Source organism: Lycium barbarum, chromosome 5, assembly GCF_019175385.1.
Source record: "Lycium barbarum isolate Lr01 chromosome 5, ASM1917538v2, whole genome shotgun sequence".
NCBI classification, from domain to species: Eukaryota; Viridiplantae; Streptophyta; class Magnoliopsida; order Solanales; family Solanaceae; genus Lycium; species Lycium barbarum.
In genome coordinates, this window is record NC_083341.1 from 4,841,049 (window position 1) to 4,861,838 (window position 20,790).

Below are 20,790 nucleotides of genomic sequence, written 5' to 3' on the forward strand. Positions count from 1 at the left end.
GGACAGATAAAAGGGTAGCAAAAGCTGTAATGGGCTCATATTTCGCAGGTTTGATGAAAAGAGAAATAACGGCACAATATTCGTCAAATTACTCATTCACATAGTCGGATCATTTATCGAACTATTCGACTAAACCAAAATTAGATTTGGTTACATTACGCGCTTCACTTGAAACTAACAGTAATGATGCCACTGCCACTATTTCATATTGGAATTAATCAAAACAGAAAATTTAGACTTATGGATGAAAGACAATTATGGAGATGATTTAATGTCGATCTGTTTTGATCACATATGCAATATACTTAAGACATACACTCTACGGTGTGTATATCAGATGTATACCGAATGTATAACTTCTTCTTAGATTGATAACCTACTGTATACTATATGTATATTAGGCTCTAAATGGGTTTTAAATTATGGAAATTCAATCTAAACATCCAAACTAAAGTATACGTTTTTCAAATTCATTTCAGCGATTAACATTCTATCCTAGCAGCTCCCAAACATCAAACAAATAACGCGACGACAAAGAACTGGGGTATCGAAGAGGCCTCGAATCTATGCTCGAACGCGACGAACTCGAAATCGATTAAAGAAACTAAAGTTTCAAACAAAGAATGAAAATAAAATAGAGTAGTTGTTCGCTGTCTTTGTTGATTAAAATTGGTGTTTGATAGGGAATTTTTAGTTCCAGCTCTCTGTCGATTCGGGTTTCTCGCTAATCAAAATCCTCTATGTTCTCAAACCCCCCCCCCCCCTTTCTGTTCGATCTCCCTCTCTCTTTATAGAGTGAGGAGAGGGGAGCGTGTGAGAGAGGAGTGGGGAACAGCGTGTGGGGGGCAAAGGAAAGTGGATGTGGCAGAGAGCGTGAGTGGGGCGGTGGAGACGAGAGAGAGAGAGAGGGAGACGTTGAAGAGAGAAGGGGGAGGCGGCAGGTTAGGGGAAAGGAAAGAAAAGAGAAAGAGATTAGGGTAAGAAGAAAAATAAGGGGATTGGGTCGGACCGGGTCGGGTCGGGTCGGGTCGAGAAATGGGTAATGGAGTGGGCTGGTCCGTTGGGAAATAGATAATGGGCTGGTCCGTTTTGTATTTTAGTTGGGTTAAAAATGTGGGTTGGGTATTAAAATGTGGGTTATTTATTTGGGTAGGGAAATAATATTGCATTTGTATTTTGGGCCATTGATTTGGCTGAAAATTGTTGATCCTTCCTCCGCTATTTAATTATTTTTGGGCTTCTAATTTAATAACTAATACAACATATACTATGTAAAGACAATAAATAATTAATATGTAGAAAGATAAATATTTTACAAAGTGTTGTCTTGTAATTAATTTAACGATTCCAAACCCGAAAATGAAACGATGACTAACCGTTTAAAATTTGTGATAAAGTAATGCTCATAATGTTGAAAATAAAAGTAGTGATATTAATAGTAGTGGCAATAAAATATTATGAAAAATAAAGTATTTAGCTCGTCAGAAAATTTAGAAACCCGAGTAAATTAAATAAAAGAGGGACAAAATTGGGTGTCAACGATATAAACATACTCAAGATGCTAGTTTATACTAGGCATGCCTTTATACAAATGTAAATTGACACATTTACATTTTATCAAATTTAAGATGTTTTGTTTTTAAACAAGAAAATTGTAGCAGCATGTATAAGATATATGCTAGTTTATACATTGTCTTCGCAAACATTAAGGTTCTCCTTGGTGATATTTTTACTTGGTCACAACTCAAGCTTTTGCCTTTTTTTATTTTTATTTTGCTGGATAGTATCTCTTTTTATTGTTGACTAGGTAGAACTTTCTTAAAAGAATGAAATGATTTGCTTTAGTTTTAATTGTATATTACTATTTTCTCGACTTTTGTTTTCTGTGCTGAATTTTAATAGGAGAGTTCTAGTGAGCTGAAAAATTATTTTATATTCGGCCAAACACATCAACGATACTAGATGGGATTGAACAGAAGAGCATGATGGAACCAGTAACTTAAGGATTTGATATTCAAAGGCTAAAGAGTAGAGTATTAATCCAATAATTAAGAACACAAATAGAATAACCATTCAGGAATGTCTTATTTGATGGCTAATTCAAACATACATTTTCATTGACGGGACCTGCTTGTCGACAGACGACAATAATAACATTGACAAGGAGCCTGCTCGTATGAAGTGGATGCTTCTCCATTTATGGGACCTGACCCAACGTTTGGACTCGAGGAAATTTCAAAGACCTGCCTCTGATCAACCATCATAGGAGCATACATCGGAGGAGGCGCAACAAGCAATGGTTGCGTAAAGTGCTGAATCCATCTATTTCCAAAATGTATTGTTTCAGTAGAATGGGTTGAACCAAATAACAATTTTCGGAGCACTTGATCAAGGTTAATTAATTAATCAAAATTAATTACATATAACTCCTATTTATTTAAATTATGTATGAAATTACAACATAAGTAAAATGAACACCTTTAACTACACTAGCTCGATAAAGGTATTTTTTGATATAAGAGATCCGAGTCAAATAACAATTATAAACGCAAGATGCCTCAACACTTATGTCTCGCCCGCATCGGGTAAAATGACTCACCTCACGCCCACGCTTTTTAAAGCATTGGTTAGATTCCTAATAAATTATATTCTAGTTATTTATTTTCTATGTCGATAAATTATTTAATTAATTTGGGCGGGATAAATTTGAGCAAAAGAAATTACAACTTGTGTTAAAAATGATTATTAGCTACGAAATTTGATGACAACAATAAATCTGTGGCTAAAAGATTAGTGTTGATACAAAAAATTTCAACTTGTGTTGAAAAATAATTGTTGTTGTTGAAGTAGTAGTTGTTGTAGTATCGATTTATTAAAATTATAATATACGATAAAATCAATAACTTGTTTTGCTTATTTAAATTGCATATAATTAGATACAAGCACATAATTGTTAAATGTGATATAATAAGATATTCAAATTTAATATGATATGATAGTATCTACAAGTGCATGAAGAAAAATTATAACTCGCCATGAAAATTTATTGTCTTTTTGATTTTGCGGTATATTATGTTGTCACAAAAATAACTGCAGCTGTTATCCAACTATTGCTATATTTTTTATAACATGACGTGAAAAAATCGAGCTATAATAACTTGAAATGCGTAACAAAAACTTATGTATCAACAAGTTTGTAGTTATTAAGATAATTATTGCCACTGCTTTTTAGAACTTGTAGCAAAAATATCAGTTTAACTGCATTATCTTATTTCAAATAAATTTTTGAAGCTAAAAATATCATTGTTGCTACAGTAACTTCAAATATATGGCAATAAGATATTACTTGTTACGAAATTTTATTGTAGCAATAAGTTTGTAGCTATTAGGATAGTTATTGCCACGTATTTTTATAACTTGAAGCAAAAATATATCTATTTAGCTATAATATTTTTTTTCAGGTAATTTTTGTGGCTATAAGATTATTATTGCTACAATAACTTCAAATGTGTGGCAAAAACATAGGATTTAGCTACGATATTTTATGGTAGCAATAAATTTGTAGCTATTTTGGTAATTACTGTCACAGATGTTTATAACTTGAAGCAAAGATATCTATTTAGCTATAATATTAGTTTGAAGTAATTTTTTATGGCTATAAGATAGCTATTGCTATGGTGACTTCAAACGCGTGGCAAAAACATGTGATTTAGCTACGTCATTTTACTGTAGCAATAAATTCGTAGCTACTTGGGTAATTATTGCCACTATAGTTCGCAACTATAGCAAAAATGAGGAATTAGCTTTGCCATGTGAGTTTTGTAGCTAAGAAATTTTACGAAATTGTAAATAACCATGAAATTTTAGTTTTTGTGGCTATTGCTAAGTATTAGCCACGATTTTCAAATTTATAGCTGAGAATTCGTAGCTATAGATGCCTAATGTTGTAGTGACATTTTCCGGAAAATGTTTTCCAATTTTTTCATGTTCATTTGGTCAAAAATTTTAGAAAATATTTTCTTTAGGGAACCAAGTTCCTAAAAAATGAGAAAAGTGACTTCCCTAATAAAAGTAGGGAAAACAAGTCCACAAGTGCATTCCACCAACCACCCAACCCACCCCAACCACTAAACTCCAACCATTCCCACCACCCCACCCCCTCTCCCAAAAACAAATTAATTTTGTTTTGAAAAAAAAAAAAGTTTTGAATTTTTTCTTTCAGTTTTTTGCACGCCAACCCCTTAACTACCAAACCTCAACCACTTCCGCAACCCATGCACCACTCCCCCTATGCCGCACCCTACCCCCACCGTGCACACCCCCACCCCCCACCCCAACCATTTTTTTGAATAATTCTTTTGGGCTTTTACACCACCACATCTCTTACCCCCCCCCCACCCCCATGACCACCCCCCTCCCGACACCCCACCACCCCCTCCAAAAAAATTATTTTCTTTTAAAAGTTTTGAAAAGTTTTCTTTTTTATTCTCTACACCCCAGCACGCACCCCCTACCCCCTCCCAAATTTTCTACTTCCTATTTAATTTTACCTTAATTAAAAAATTATAAAACTTGAAAGTTTGAATGGTTATTGGAGGGGTTTGTGGGGTCGTGAGGGTGGGTGGTGTAAATATCTAAAAAAAGTAACTTTTAAAACTTTATTAAGAATTTGTTTTGGCTTTTTTTGGGGGTGGGGGGGGGGGGTGGGGTGTGGTGGTGTAGAGAACCAAGAAAAGAAAATTTAAAACTTCAAAAAAAAAAAAAAAATGGGGGAGGTGGGGAAAGGGGGGGGGGTGGAGGGAGGGTTGTGGAGGCTAAAACCCCTGCAAATTGCAACTATCAACATTCGCAAATTGCTTTTTTTTTTCTTCTGTAATGACTAATGCACAGTAACCACACTGACAGTGCACATAACTTATATTGGCAGTGCAACATCAAATTTATAATCTTAAAATATAACTAATTACCAAAAATGAATACTAAGTAATGTAATTTTTTTGTTATTAGAGATCTAAAAAGTATTTCATATATATGTTACATACTACTCCCTCCGTCCCATTTTATATGACACTATTTCCTTTTCACTCAGTCCCAAACAAAATGACACATTTTTATTGAAAACAATTTAACTTTATGAGATGATTTACCGCCACACAAATATCTAAGGTTCATGTTTTATTACAAATTTCGAATGTCTTCATTTCTTTATTAAACCTCGTACCCAGTCAACCACCTTCACATAAAATGGGACGGAGGGAGTATTAGGAAAAAATGCCTACAATGAAGTTTGCGGTGGACCTTCCAACATTATCAAACAACTTCTTCTAACCAAATTGTGCAATTAGAAGCATCATTAATATCATTTGGAAAAATATTATTAGCCATAGCTTTGAAAAAATTTGAAGAAAATCACTTGGAAGAAGTATGATGAAAGAAGAGATCGTGAAGAATGAGGTGAGGAGGCTGATTTGAACACTATATATCACAGAAAAGAAATTAATTGAGGTATGATTACAGAAGATAGTGAAGAATGAGATGAGAAAATAGGCTGATTTCAAAAATTGACTTGCTATGATTGTTATCTTGTGTTAGATTCTCTTACTATATGTTGGTGTTCAAACGAAAAGATAAATACAAATGAAAACATGATTTTTATACCAATGGGCTGAGTGAGACATACTTAAATGTCAGTGCATAAACTTTAGAATCCATTATAAATCTTAAAATTCATTACGGAGATTTAATGTCGGTGCACAAAATCGGCACTATTAGTGCACAAAACTTATACTCTCTGACTAATGCAATTAATTACCAAAAATGAATGTTAAATAATAATATAAACATACTCAAGATGCTAGTTTGTACTAGGCATGCCTTTATACTAATGTAAATTGACACATTTACATTTTATCAAATTTAAGATGTTTTGTTTTTAAACAAGAAAATTGTAGCAGCATGTATAAGATATATGCTAGATTATACATTGTCTTTGCAAACATTAAGGTTCTCCTTGGTGATATTTTTATTTGGTGACAACTCAAGCTTTTGCCTTTTTTAATTTTTATTTTGCAGGATAGTATCTCTTTTTATTGTTGACTAGGTTGAACTTTCTTAAAAGAATGAAACGATTTGCTTTAGTTTTAATTGTATATTACTATTTTCTTGACTTTTGTTTTTTGTGCTGAATTTTAATAGGAGAGTTCTAGTGAGTTGAAAAATTATTTTATTCGGCCAAACACATCAACGATTCTAGATGGGATTGAACAGAAGAGCATGATTGAACCAGTAACTTAAGGATTTGATATTCAAAGGCTAAAGAGTAGAGCATTAATCCAATAATTAAGAACACAAATAGAATAACCATTCAGGAATGTCTTATTTGATGGCTAATTCAAACATAAATTTTCATTGACGGGACCTGCTTGTCGACAGACGACAATAATAACATTGACAAGGAGCCTGCTCGTATGAAGTGGATGCTTCTCCATTTATGGGACCTGACCCAACGTTTGGACTCGAGGAAATTTCAAAGACCTGCCTCTGATCAACCATCATAGGAGCATACATTGGAGGAGGCGCAACAAGCAACGGTTGCGTAAAGTGTTGAATCCATCTATTTCCAAAATGTATTGTTTCAGTAGAATGGGTCGAACCAAATAACAATTTTCGAAGCACTTGATCAAGGTTAATTCATTAATCAAAATTAATTACATATAACTCCTATTTATTTAAATTATGTATGAAATTATAAGATAAGTAAAATGAACACCTCTAACTACACTAGCTCGATAAAGGTATTGTTTGATATAAGAGATCCGAGTCAAATAACAATTATAAACGCAAGATGCCTCAACACTTATTTCTCGCCCACATCAGGTAAAATGACTCACCTCACGCCCACGCTTTTTAAAGCATTGGTTAGATTCCTAATAAATTATATTCTATTTATTTATTTTCTATGTCGATAAATTATTTAATTAATTTGGGCGGGATAAATTTGAGCAAAAGAAATTACAACTTGTGTTAAAAATGATTATTAGCTATGAAATTTGATGACAACAATAAATCTGTGGCTAAAAGATTAGTATTGATACAACAAATTTCAACTTGTGTTAAAAAATAATTATTGTTGTTGTAGTAGTAGTTGTTGTAGTATCGATTTATTAAAATTATAATATACGATAAAATCAATAACTTGTTTTGCTTATTTAAATTGCATATAATTAGATACAAGCACATAATTGTAAAATGTGATATAATAAGATATTCAAATTTAATATGATATGATAGTATTTACAAGTGCATGAAGAAAAATTATAACTCGCCATGAAAATTTATTGTCTTTGTGATTTTGCGAATATATTATGTTGTCATAAAAATAATTGCAGTTGCTATCCAACTATTGCTATTTTTTTTATAACATGACGTGACAAAATCGAGCTATAATAACTTGAAATGCGTAACAAAAACTTATGTATCAACAAGTTTGTAGTTATTAAGCTAATTATTGCCACTGCTTTTAGAACTTGTAGCAAAAATCAGTTTAACTGCATTATCTTATTTCAAATAAATTTTTGAAGCTAAAAATATCACTGTTGCTACAGTAACTTCAAATACGTGGCAATGACATATTACTTGTTACGAAATTTTATTGTAGCAATAAGTTTGTAGCTATTAGGATAGTTATTGCCACGTATTTTTATAACTTGAAGCAAAAATATATCTATTTAGCTATAATATTTTTTTCCAGGTAATTTTTGTGGCTATAAGATTGTTATTGCTACAAGAACTTCAAATGCGTGGCAAAAACATAGGATTTAGCTACGATATTTTATGGTAGCAATAAATTTGAAGCTATTTTGGTAATTATTGCCATAGATGTTTATAACTTGAAGCAAAAATATCTATTTAGCTATAATATTAGTTTGAAGTAATTTTTTGTGGCTATAAGATAGCTATTGCTATAGTGACTTCAAACGCGTGGCAAAAGCATGTGATTTAGCTACGTCATTTTACTGTAGCAATAAATTCGTAGCTACTTGGGTAATTATTGCCACGATAGTTCGCAACTATAGCAAAAAAAAAGGAATTAGCTTTGCCATGTGAGTTTTGTAGCTAAGAAATTTTATGAAATTGTAAATAACCATGAAATTTTAGTTTTTGTGGCTATTGCTTAGTATTAGCCACGATTTTCAAATTTATAGCTGAGAATTCGTAGCTATAGATGCCTAATGTTGTAGTGACATTTTCCGGAAAATGTTTTCCAATTTTTTCATGTTCATTTGGTCAAAAATTTTAGAAAATATATTCTTTAGGGCACCAAGTTCCTAAAAAATGAGAAAAGTGACTTTCCTAATAAAAGTAGGGAAAACAAGTCCACAAGTGCATTCCACCAACCACCCAACCCACCCCAACCACCAAACTCCAACCATTCCCACCACCCCACCCCACCCCACCCCCTCTCCCAAAAACAAATTAATTTTGTTTTGAAAAAAAAAAGTTTTGAATTTTTTCTTTCGGTTTTTTGCACGCCCACCCCCAACTACCAAACCTCAACCACTTCCGCAACCCATGCAACACTCCCCATACGCCGCACCCTACCCCCACCCTGCACAACCCCACCCCTCTCCCCAACATTTGTTTTTTAAAATAATTCTTTTGGGCTTTTACACCACCACATCTCTTACCCCCACCCTCCCGACACCCCACCACCTCCTCCAAAAAAATTAATTTCTTTTAAAGTTTTGAAAAGTTTTCTTTTTTTATTCTCTACACCCCCAGCACGCACCCCCTACCCCCTACCCCCTCCCAAATATTCTACTTCCTATTTAATTTTATCTTTATTAAAAAATTATAAAACTTGAAATTTTGCATGGTTATTGGAGGGGGTTGTGGGGTCGTGAGGGTGGGTGGTGTAAAAATCTAAAAAAAGTAACTTTAAAAACTTTTTTAAGAATTTTTTTTGGTTTTTTTTTTTTTTTGGGTGGGGGGAGGGGGTGGTGGTGTAGAGAACCAAGAAAAGAAAATTTAAAACTTCAAAAAAAAAATGGGGGAGGTGGGGAAAGGGGTGGGGGGGGGGGCGGGGGGAGGGAGGGTTGTGGAGGCTAAAACCCCTGCAAATTGCAACTATCAACATTCGCAAATTGCTTTTTTTTTTCTTCTGTAATGACTAATTAATGCACAGTAACCACACTGACAGTGCACATAACTTATATTGGCAGTGCAACATCAAATTTATACTCTTAAAAAATAACTAATTACCAAAAATGAATACTAAGTAATGTAATTTTTTTGTTATTAGAGATCTAAAAAGTATTTCATATATATGTTACATCCTACTCCCTCCTTCCCTTTTTATATGACACTATTTCATTTTCACTCAGTTCCAAAAAGAATGACACATTTTTATTGAAAACAATTTAACCTTATGAGATGATTTACCGCCACACAAATATCTAAGGTTCATTTTTTACTACAAATTTCGAAAGTCTTCATTTCTTTATTAAACCTCGTACCCAGTCAACCACCTTCACATAAAATGGGACGGAGGGAGTATTAGGAAAAAATGCCTACAATGAAGTTTGCGGTGGACCTTCCAACGTTATCAAACAACTTCTTCTAACCAAATTGTGCAATTAGAAGCATCATTAATATCATTTGGAAAAATATTATTAGCCATAGCTTTGAAAAAATTTGAAGAAAATCACTTGGAAGAAGTATGATGAAAGAAGAGATCGTGAAGAATGAGGTGAGGAGGCTGATTTGAACACTATATATCACAGAAAAGAAATTAATTGAGGTATGATTACAGAAGATAGTGAAGAATGAGATGAGAAAATAGGTTGATTTCAAAAATTGACTTGCTATGATTGTTATCTTGTGTTAGATTCTCTTACTATATGTTGGTGTTCAAACGAAAAGATAAAATGTAAATAAAAACATGATTTTTATACCAATGGGCTGAGTGAGACTACTTAAATGTCAGTGCATAAACTTTAGAGTCCATTATAAATCTTAAAATTCGTTATAGAAATTTAATGTCGGTGCACAAAACCGGCACTATTAGTGCACAAAACTTATACTGACAGTGCAACATTAAACTTATACTCTCTAAATAATGCAATTAATTACCAAAAATGAATGTTAAATAATAATATAAACATACTCAAGATGCTAGTTTGTACTAGGCATGCCTTTATACTTATGTAAATTGAAGCATTTACATTTTATCAAACTTAAGATATTTTTTTAATCAAGAAAATTGTAGCAGAATGTATAAGATATATGCTAGTTTATACATTGTCTTCGCAAACATTAAGGTTCTCCTTGGTGATATTTTTACTTGGTGACAACCCAAGCTTTTGCCTTTTTTTTTTTTAATTTTTTTTTCTAGATATTATCTATTTTTATTATTGACTAGGTAGAAATTTCTTAAAAGAATGAAACGATTAGTTTTAGTTTTAATTGTATACTACCACTACTAAAAATAAGGGGCATTCTCGACCAAAAAATTTCGACCACAATTTTGGTCGGAAAAAAATCGTCCACAGGTGGTCAAAATTTGCAGAATTTAATTTTTATTAAACTTGTTATAGGATTTCGACCACACTGGGTCGATTTTTTAACTGGAAAAATGAATTTCGACCACGTGTGGTCGAAATTAATTTTTGTACTAATAATAAATTTGAAAAAAATATTTTATACATAATTAAATTATATAAATATAAAACAATTAATTTTAAAAAAAAAAAACTAATTTCGACTGCTAAGTGGTCGAAATGATTAAGTCAAATTTGGTCATATATGACTTAATTATTTTCGACCACATGTGGTCGAAAATTCAAACAGATTTAGACCCCATCGGGTCACTTTCTTTTTATTTTTCTCCTTCTCTTTCTCTCTCCTCAATTCCTCCTCCCTCTCCTCTCTACGCAGCCCACCACCCCCTTATACCTCAACGCCGCACGCCACCGCTGTTTTCCACAAGCTCAGGTATTTTTTTTTTCCTTTTTCAATCTTATGAACACAAGCCCCAAATTAAACTAGTTCTCAAGCATGTATTTCAATACCATGTTGTTAATTGCATTACCTTCTATATTTAGTAGACTTGATAACCTTTTTTTAAATCCCAGTAGTTGTTCTAGGGTTTATATCTCTTTATTTTTAGGGTTTTGAATTGAAATTGAATGAAATATTGAAATTAAATTGGTCTAGATGCCACCTTTATAAAACATAGATTGTTTAACTATGATGAATTCGGATGCCTTATATTGGCGTTAGGCATAATGGTCACTATCACCTTTCAATCTTGTCTCTATAAATGAGTCTTAATCTGTTATTAATTCTATTTTCTATGAATAATTACATATAGTTATGTTATTTGCCGTATGAAAGTTTCTCACCTTATAAGTGTTTGAACATGATTTGGTTGGTTTTATTTTTGAAGTTGAAGTTCATGAAAAAACGTATTGGAAGGTTGTGTTTGAACATGAATTTCACTTGCAAAAGTTTGAATTTATGAGTGGAGATTTGAAAAGCTCTTCATACCTGTTTTCAAACTTCAAACTCTCTATTTCAACAGTTTGAATTTAAAATAACTATTGATTAATTTTAAAACAAACACTTATTTAAAGTAATCTTAAAACATTGTTTCAAGTGCCCTAGAAAGATGATAATACTCAAGGCAAGATTTTATAGTCTTTGCACCCCCAAATCAGAAGGATAGACTAAATAGACAATGCTGTTACTTATTTGTCGCACGAGGAAACAATTTTTTATTTTTTATTTTTAAAATGCTTTTTGTTGTAGATCCAGTTTTTTGTACATTTGATCTACTCATGCCTTTGCAGATCTTTGATACTTTTAGCTGTTATGTGTATTTTTAGGTGGCTTTTATATTTAACTTGTCTTTCTGGATTTTACGTTGTTCTTACAGGCTCTAGGCAGCTGTGATTTCTAGTAGTTAGTCCTCTAAATTTGTTTTACTTCTTCTTTGGCAATCCAATAGCACATATAATAATGAATTAGTTGATAAAAAGTGTTATTTATGGAGAAGTGTTAACAGCATAATACTTCTTTATGCACTGGCAAACATAATCAGCCAACCAGTCTATCATGTTTTAGTGTGTGTTAAATAATAATATAAACATACTCAAGATGCTAGTTTGTACTAGGCATGCCTTTATACTAATGAAAATTGACACATTTACATTTTATCAAATTTAAGATGTTTTGTTTTTAAACAAGAAAATTGTAGCAGCATGTATAAGACATATGCTACTTTATACATTGTCTTCGCAAACATTAAGGTTCTCCTTGGTGATATTTTTAGTTGGTGACAACCCAAGCTTTTGCCTTTTTTATTTTGCTGAATAGTATCTCTTTTTATTGTTGACTAGGAATTTCTTAAAAGAATGAAACGATTTGATTTAGTTTTAATTGTATATTACTATTTTCTTGACTTTTGTTTTTTGTGCTGAATTTTAATAGGAGAGTTCTAGTGAGTTGAAAAATTATTTTATTCGGACAAACACATCAAGGATTCTAGATGGGATGATCAGAAGAGCTTGATTGAACCAGTAACTTAAAGATTTGATAAATTCCAAAGGCTAAAGAGCAGAGTATTAATCTAATAATTAAAAACACAAGTAGAATAACCATTCAAAAATGTCTTATTTGATGGATATTTCAAACATACATTTTTATTACGGGACCTGCTTGTCGACAGACGACAATAATAACATTGATAAGGAGGCAGCTAACGCTCCTAGCCTCTAATCAACCATCATGGGAGCATATATTGGAGGAGGAGCAACAGGCAATGGTTGCGTAGAGTGTTGAATCCATCTATTTTCAATTGCAAAGTATTCAAATTAACATATGGTTGTTGAAATAAATCAAACTGCGAAATAACATATCCTCCTTTCTCTAAAATAAACAATGATTAGAAAAGAGGGTTGTGCTTTCTAACCTAAAATGTATTTAAATAGTATTAGATACATTGAGCATAATTCTGAAGGCTAACAAGACATAAAGTAATAGTGAGGTGTCCTGAATTCTTATACTAGTTATATTCAAGAAAAGTTCAAGAAACATGTTCCTAAGGCAAGCTTGTGAAATTAGTTAATTATATTATGATTTGGGTATATGAAAGCACGAGAGCCCTCCCCCCCTCAAAAAAACGGAAAAAGAGTTAAATTTGTCCTTATACTGTATGAAATTGAGTAACTTTACACTCCGAAAAGATTGTGGCTAGTATTACTTCTCTTGTTAGGAAGAAAGTCTCATTTTTGCCTTATGGCTCCTAATGGAGCTCCAACATGAAGGCAATTGAAAACTATAGTAAAAAGAACGTGCACAATTTTTTTACCTTATTTCTCAAAAGAAGACATGTGAAGTTCGACCATTTCACACTAGACCTACATTATACTCTTAAAAAATAACTAATTACCAAAAATGAATACTAAGTAATAATTTTTTTGTTATTAGAGATCTAAAAAGTATTTCATATATATGTTACATGCTACTCCCTCCGTCCCATTTTATGTGACACTATTTCCTTTTCACTCAGTCCCAAAAAAAATGACACATTTCTATTGAAAATAATTTAACTTTATGAGATGATTTACCGCCACACAAATATCTAAGACTCATTTTGGACTACAAATTTCGAAAGACTTCATTTCTTTATTAAACCTCGTACCCAGTCAACCACCTTCATATAAAATGGGACGGAGGGAGTATTATGAAAAAATGCCTACAATGAAGTTTTGCGGTGGACCTTCCAACGCTATCAAACAACTTCTTCTAACCAAATTGTGCAATTAGAAGCATCATTAATATCATTTGGAAAAATATTATTAGCCATAGCTTTGAAAAATTTTGAAGGAAAATCACTTGGAAGAAGTATGATGAAAGAAGAGATCGTGAAGAATGAGGCGAGGAGGCTGATTTGAACACTATATATAACAGAAAAAAATTAATTGAGGTATGATTACAGAAGATAGTGAAGACTGATGTGAGAAAATAGGCTGATTTCAAAAATTGACTTACTATGATTCTTATCATGTGTTAGATTCTCTTACTATATGTTGGTGTTCAAACGGTAAGATAAATGCAAATGAAAACATGATTTTTATACCAATGGGCTGAGTGAGACATACTTAAATGTCAGTGCATAAACTTTAGAGTCCATTATAAATCTTAAAATTCATTATAGAGATTTAATGTCGGTGCACAAAATCGGCACTATTAGTGCACAAAACTTATACTGACAGTGCAACATTAAACTTATACTCTCTGACTAATGCAATTAATTACCAAAAATGAATGTTAAATAATAATATAAACGTACTCAAGATGCTAGTTTGTACTAGGCATGCCTTTATACTAATGTAAATTGACACATTTACATTTTATCAAATTTAAGATGTTTTGTTTTTAAACAAAAAAATTGTAGCAGCATGTATAAGATATATGCTAGTTTATACATTGTCTTCACAAACATTAAGGTTCTCCTTGGTGATATTTTTACTTGGTGACAACTCAAGCTTTTGCCTTTTTTAATTTTTATTTTGCAGGATAGTATCTCTTTTTATTGTTGACTAGGTTGAACTTTCTTAAAAGAATGAAACGATTTGCTTTAGTTTTAATTGTATATTACTATTTTCTTGACTTTTGTTTTTTGTGCTGAATTTTAATAGGAGAGTTCTAGTGAGTTGAAAAAATATTTTATTCAACCAAACACATCAACGATTCTGGATGGGATTGAACAGAAGAGCATGATTGAACCAGTAACTTAAGGATTTGATATTCAAAGGCTAAAGAGTAAAGTATTAATCCAATAATTAAGAACACAAACAGAATAACCATTTAGGAATGTCTTATTTGATGGCTAATTCAAACATACATTTTCATTGACGGGACCTGCTTGTCGACAGACGACAATAATAACATTGACAAGGAGCCTGCTCGTATGAAGTGGATGCTTCTCCATTTATGGGACCTGACCCAACGTTTGGACTCGAGGAAATTTCAAAGACCTGCCTCTGATCAACCATCATGGGAGCATACATCGGAGGAGGAGCAACAAGCAATGGTTGCGTAAAGTGTTGAATCCATCTATTTCCAATTGCAAAATATTCAAATTAAAATATGGCTGATGAAATAAATCAAACTGCAAAATAACATATCCTCCTCTCTCTAAAATAAATAATTAATAAATTATGATTAGAAAAGAGGGTTGTGCTTTCTAACATAAAATGTATTTAAATAGTTATTAGATACGTTGAGCATAACTCTAAAGGCCAACTAGACATAAAGTAATAGTGAGAGGTCCTGAATTCTTATACTAGTTATATTCAAGAAAAGTTCAAGAAACATGTTCCTAAGGCAAGCTTGTGAAATTAATTAATTATATTAAGGTTTCGGTATATATATGACAGCACAAGAGCCCTCCCCACTCAAAAAAAAAAAAAAAAAGGGGGGGGGGGGGAGGGGGGGGGGGGGGGGGAAAGAGTTAAATTTGTCCGTATACTATATGAAATTGAGTAACTTTGCCCTCCAAAACGATTGTGGCTAGTATTACTTCTGTTGTTAGGAAGAAAGTCTCATTTTTGCCTTTGGCTCCTAACGGAGCTCCAATATGAAGGCAATTCAAAACTATAGTAGAAAGAACGTGCACAATTTTTTTTTACCTTATTTCTCAAAGAAGACGTGGAGTTCGACCACTTCACACTAGACATCCATAAATACAAGAGCAAATACGAGTCGATTTGCTAACGAAAGCAGATATGAACTAGCCAAAAGTGTAACTAACGAATTTTGAATAATACGTGAACAAGTTTTGACATTACCGATATAAAATAAAAACATACTCACATGTTATTATTAAAAAGAAAAGGTTAAAAGGGTTAAAGAAAGAAGAATCTTACTCATTTTCTTGGACAGTACGGTTTTCGTCCATATAAGTACGAGAAAAAATGGAGCGGCCACCATTCATGATTTGGAGAGTACTACCATGAATATTTTGAGGTGTACTTTGGCGATTGTCTGTCAGTCCACTTGTGGCAAACATTCTTGATGGATCATTGTTGATCTCTTGCATTGTAAAACAACAATTAACATCACAAATTAAAGTGCATTTACATAGAATTAGATATGTTGAGCATAATTCTGAAGGCTAACCAGATATAAAGTAATAGTGAGAGGACATGAATTCGGATACTAATTATATTCCAGAAACATGTTCCCAAGGCAAGTGTGTGAAATTAGTTAATTACATTAAGGTTTGGGCATATGATAGCACAAGAGGCCTTCTCTCACTCCCACCCACCCCCACCACCCCAAAACCAAAAAAAAGAAAAAGAAAAAAAGGGAGAAGCTAGTGTTAAATTTGTTCATGTACTTTCTAAAATTGAGTAACTTTGCTCTTCAAAAATTTGTGGCTAGTATTACATATGTTGTTAGGAAGAAAATCTTATTTTTGCCTTTGACTCCTAATGGAGCTCCAACATGAAGGCAATTGATAACTATAGTAAAAAGAACATGCAAATTTTTTTTTACCTTATTATTTCACGAAGAAGCATATGGAGTCCGGCCATCTCATATTAGACTTCCATTAAGAAAATACGAGTTCATTTGCTAACTTAAGTAGAATGAATTGACCAAAAATATAATTATAACCGATAGTATTACGCAATTTTAAATATAGGAACAAATTTCAACTTTTCCCAAAAAAAAAAAAAAGAGATGCTCCTATGTTATTAAAAACAATAGGTTAAGAGGGTTAAAGAAAGAAGAATCTTACTTATTTTCTTGGCCAATAAGGCTTTCATCAAAAGTATTAAAAAAAATGGTGCGGCCACCATTCATGATTTGGAGAGTACTACCATGAATATTTGGAGTTGTACTTTGAGGATTGTTTATCACCCCACTTGCCCCAAACATTCTTGATGGATCATTGTAGATCTCTAGCCTTGTAAAACAACAATTAACACTACAAATTTAAGTGCATTTAAATAGTATTAGATATGTTTAGCATAATTCTAAAGGCTAACAAGACATAGGGTGCGTTCGGTGTGGAGGAAAACATTTTCCAAGGAAAACATTTTTCGGAAAATGTTTTTCAATTTTTTCATGTTTATTTGGTCAAAAATTTTAGAAAATATTTTCTTTAGGAAACCAAGTTCCTAAAAAATGAGAAAAGTGACTTCCCTAATAAAAGTAGGGAAAACGAGTCCACAAGTGCATTCTACCAACCACCCAACCCACCCCAACCACCAACCACCAAACTCCAACCATTCCCACCACCCCACCCCACCCCCTGCCCCCTCTCCCAAAAAAAATTTAATTTTGTTATGAAAAAAAAAAAGTTGTGAATTTTTTCTTTTGGTTTTTTGCACGCCCACCCCCCAACTACCAAACCCCAACCACATCCGCAACCCATGCACCACTCCCCCTATACCGCACCCTACCCCCACCCTGCACACCCTCGCCCCCCTCCCCAACATTTAAAAAAAAAAATCTTTTGGGTTTCTACACCACCACATCTCTTACCCCCCCCACCCCCATGACCACCCCCCTCCCAACACCCCACCACCCTCTCCAAAAAAATTAATTTCTTTTAAAAGTTTTGAAAAGTTTTCTTTTTTATTCTCTACACCCCCAGCACGCACCCCCTACCCCCTCCCAAATTTTCTGCTTCCTATTTAATTTTACCTTTATTAAAAAATTATAAAACATGAAAGTTTGCATGGTTATTGGAGAGGGTTGTGGGGTCGTGAGGGTGGGTGGTGTAAAAATCTGAAAAAAGTAACTTTTAAAACTTTGTTTAAGAATTTTTTTTGGATTTTTTTTGGGGGGGTGGGGGGTGTAGAGAACCAAGAAAAGAAAATTTAAAACTTCAAAAAAAAAAAATTAAGGGAGGTGGGGAGAGGGGGGGGGGGTGGAGGGAGGGTTGTGGAGGCTAAAACCCCTGCAAATTGCAACTATCAACATTCGCAAATTGCTTTTTTTTTTCTTCTATAATGACTAATGCACAGTAACCACACTGACAGTGCACATAACTTATATTGGCAGTGCAACATCAAATTTATACTCTTAAAAAATAACTAATTACCAAAAATGAATACTAAGTAATGTAATTTTTTTGTTATTAGAGATCTAAAAAGTATTTCATATATATGTTACATCCTACTCCCTCCTTCCCTTTTTATGTGACACTATTTTATTTTCACTCAGTTCAAAAAAGAATGACACATTTTTATTGAAAACAATTTAACCTTATGAGATGATTTACCGCCACACAAATATCTAAGGTTCATTTTTTACTACAAATTTCGAAAGTCTTCATTTCTTTATTAAACCTCGTACCCAGTCAACCACCTTCACATAAAATGGGACGGAGGGAGTATTAGGAAAAAATGCCTACAATGAAGTTTGCGGTGGACCTTCCAACGTTATCAAACAACTTCTTCTAACCAAATTGTGCAATTAGAAGCATCATTAATATCATTTGGAAAAATATTATTAGCCATAGCTTTGAAAAAATTTGAAGAAAATCACTTGGAAGAAGTATGATGAAAGAAGAGATCGTGAAGAATGAGGTGAGGAGGCTGATTTGAACATTATATATCACAGAAAAGAAATTAATTGAGGTATGATTACAGAAGATAGTGAAGAATGAGATGAGAAAATAGGCTAATTTCAAAAATTGACTTGCTATGATTGTTATTTTGTGTTAGATTCTCTTACTATATGTTGGTGTTCAAACGAAAAGATAAAAGTAAATTTTTCACAAATAGCTACCTTTTAGCTGCTTCTAACAAGCTATAACTACAAGTTCATTATTTACAATTCGTAACTGGTTTTTCCTATATTTAGGTCCTGAACGCATCGCATAAATATAGTCAAACTATAAACTAAATACACGAAACTGTTGAGCAAATAATGCCTCTATTTAAGGGCAAAAATCTTTTTCAAAGTAAACATAAATCTGTTTTTAATGTTCTCATTGGTAGGTTTCCTAGGAAATCTATTTTTATTTTTTGGAAGGGTAAGTTTTATTTATCAGCAGAATCAAGAGAATACTATGGTGTGTGCAACTGATTTTTACTTCAATCAATTTGTGGAAAATACTACAAAAAGGATAGTGTTTTTCATGGTTTCATAAGTTTGCATGGTTATTGGAGGGGGTTGTGGGGTCGTGAGGGTGGGTGGTGTAAAAATCTGAAAAAAGTAACTTTTAAAACTTTGTTTAAGAATTTTTTTTGGATTTTTTTTGGGGGGGTGGGGGGTGTAGAGAACCAAGAAAAGAAAATTTAAAACTTCAAAAAAAAAAAAAAATTAAGGGAGGTGGGGAGAGGGGGGGGGGGTGGAGGGAGGGTTGTGGAGGCTAAAACCCCTGCAAATTGCAACTATCAACATTCGCAAATTACTTTTTTTTTTATGACTAATGCACAGTAACCACACTGACAGTGCACATAACTTATATTGGCAGTGCAACATCAAATTTATACTCTTAAAAAATAACTAATTACCAAAAATGAATACTAAGTAATGTAATTTTTTTGTTATTAGAGATCTAAAAAGTATTTCATATATATGTTACATAGTACTCCCTCCTTCCCATTTTACGTGACACTATTTCATTTTCATTCAGTTCAAAAAAGAATGACACATTTTTATTGAAAACAATTTAACCTTATGAGATGATTTACCGCCACACAAATATCTAAGATTCATTTTTTACTACAAATTTCGAAAGTCTTCATTTTTTTATTAAACGTCGTACCCAGTCAACTACCTTCACATAAAATGGGACGGAGAGAGTATTATGAAAAAATACCTACAATGAAGTTTGCGGTGGACCGTCCAACGTTATCAAACAACTTCTTCTAACCAAATTGTGCAATTAGAAGCATCATTAATATCATTTGGAAAAATATTATTAGCCATAGCTTTGAAAAATTTTGAAGAAAATCACTTGGAAGAAGTATGATGAAAGAAGAGATCGTGAAGAATGAGGTGAGGAGGCTGATTTGAACACTATATATAACAGAAAAGAAATTAATTGAGGTATGATTACAGAAGATAGTGAAGAATGAGATGAGAAAATAGGCTGATTTCAAAAATTGACTTGCTATGATTGTTATCTTGTGTTAGATTCTCTTACTATATGTTGGTGTTCAAACGAAAAGATAAAAGTAAAATTTTCACAAATAGCTACCTTTTAGCTGCTTCTAACAAGCTATAACTACAAGTTCATTATTTACAATTCGTAACTGGTTTTTCCTATATTTAGGTCCTGGACGCGTCACATAAATATAGCCAAAATATAAACTAAATACACGGAACTGTTGAGTAAATAATGCCTCTTTTTAAGGAAAAAAAAAGTCTTTTTCAAACTAAACAGAAATCTGTTTTTAATGTTCCATAAATCACGCAAATCTTATTCTCTTCCATATCTAATCACATATCTCATTCAACATCTAATCGTTCACATAAAATTTGAATTCAAAAACTCTCTTCATATTTTTTCCAAAATATAACTAAAACAAATCTCTTTTTAATGTTCCATAAATCATGCAAAGCTTGATTTGTTCATCAACTGAATTACACGTTTCACCGTGTAATTGCAACTTTTTTATTTTTTATATTTTTCTAAACTTTTTAGTTATTTTTCATATATATTTTGGCTATATTTTTAATTGTATTTTTATTATTATGTTCAATATTACTTATTCTGGTTTCTGTTGACTATATTTAAGATATATTTTTCATATATTTTGA

The 20,790-nt window shown here is 32.6% G+C and overlaps 1 protein-coding gene across 1 annotated transcript; it reads right to left on the reverse strand.

The window, feature by feature from the left end:
* Positions 1 to 14,754: 14,754 nt before the first annotated feature.
* On the reverse strand, positions 14,755 to 17,091 carry LOC132642215 (uncharacterized). The gene is made up of 3 exons (XM_060359474.1): positions 16,808 to 17,091; positions 15,933 to 16,098; positions 14,755 to 15,120 (listed from the first exon to the last, which is right to left on the reverse strand). The coding sequence occupies exons 1-3, from the start codon at positions 16,866 to 16,868 to the stop codon at positions 14,913 to 14,915; spliced, it is 435 nt and encodes a 144-aa protein (XP_060215457.1). The 5' UTR covers positions 16,869 to 17,091; the 3' UTR covers positions 14,755 to 14,912.
* Positions 17,092 to 20,790: the final 3,699 nt, after the last annotated feature.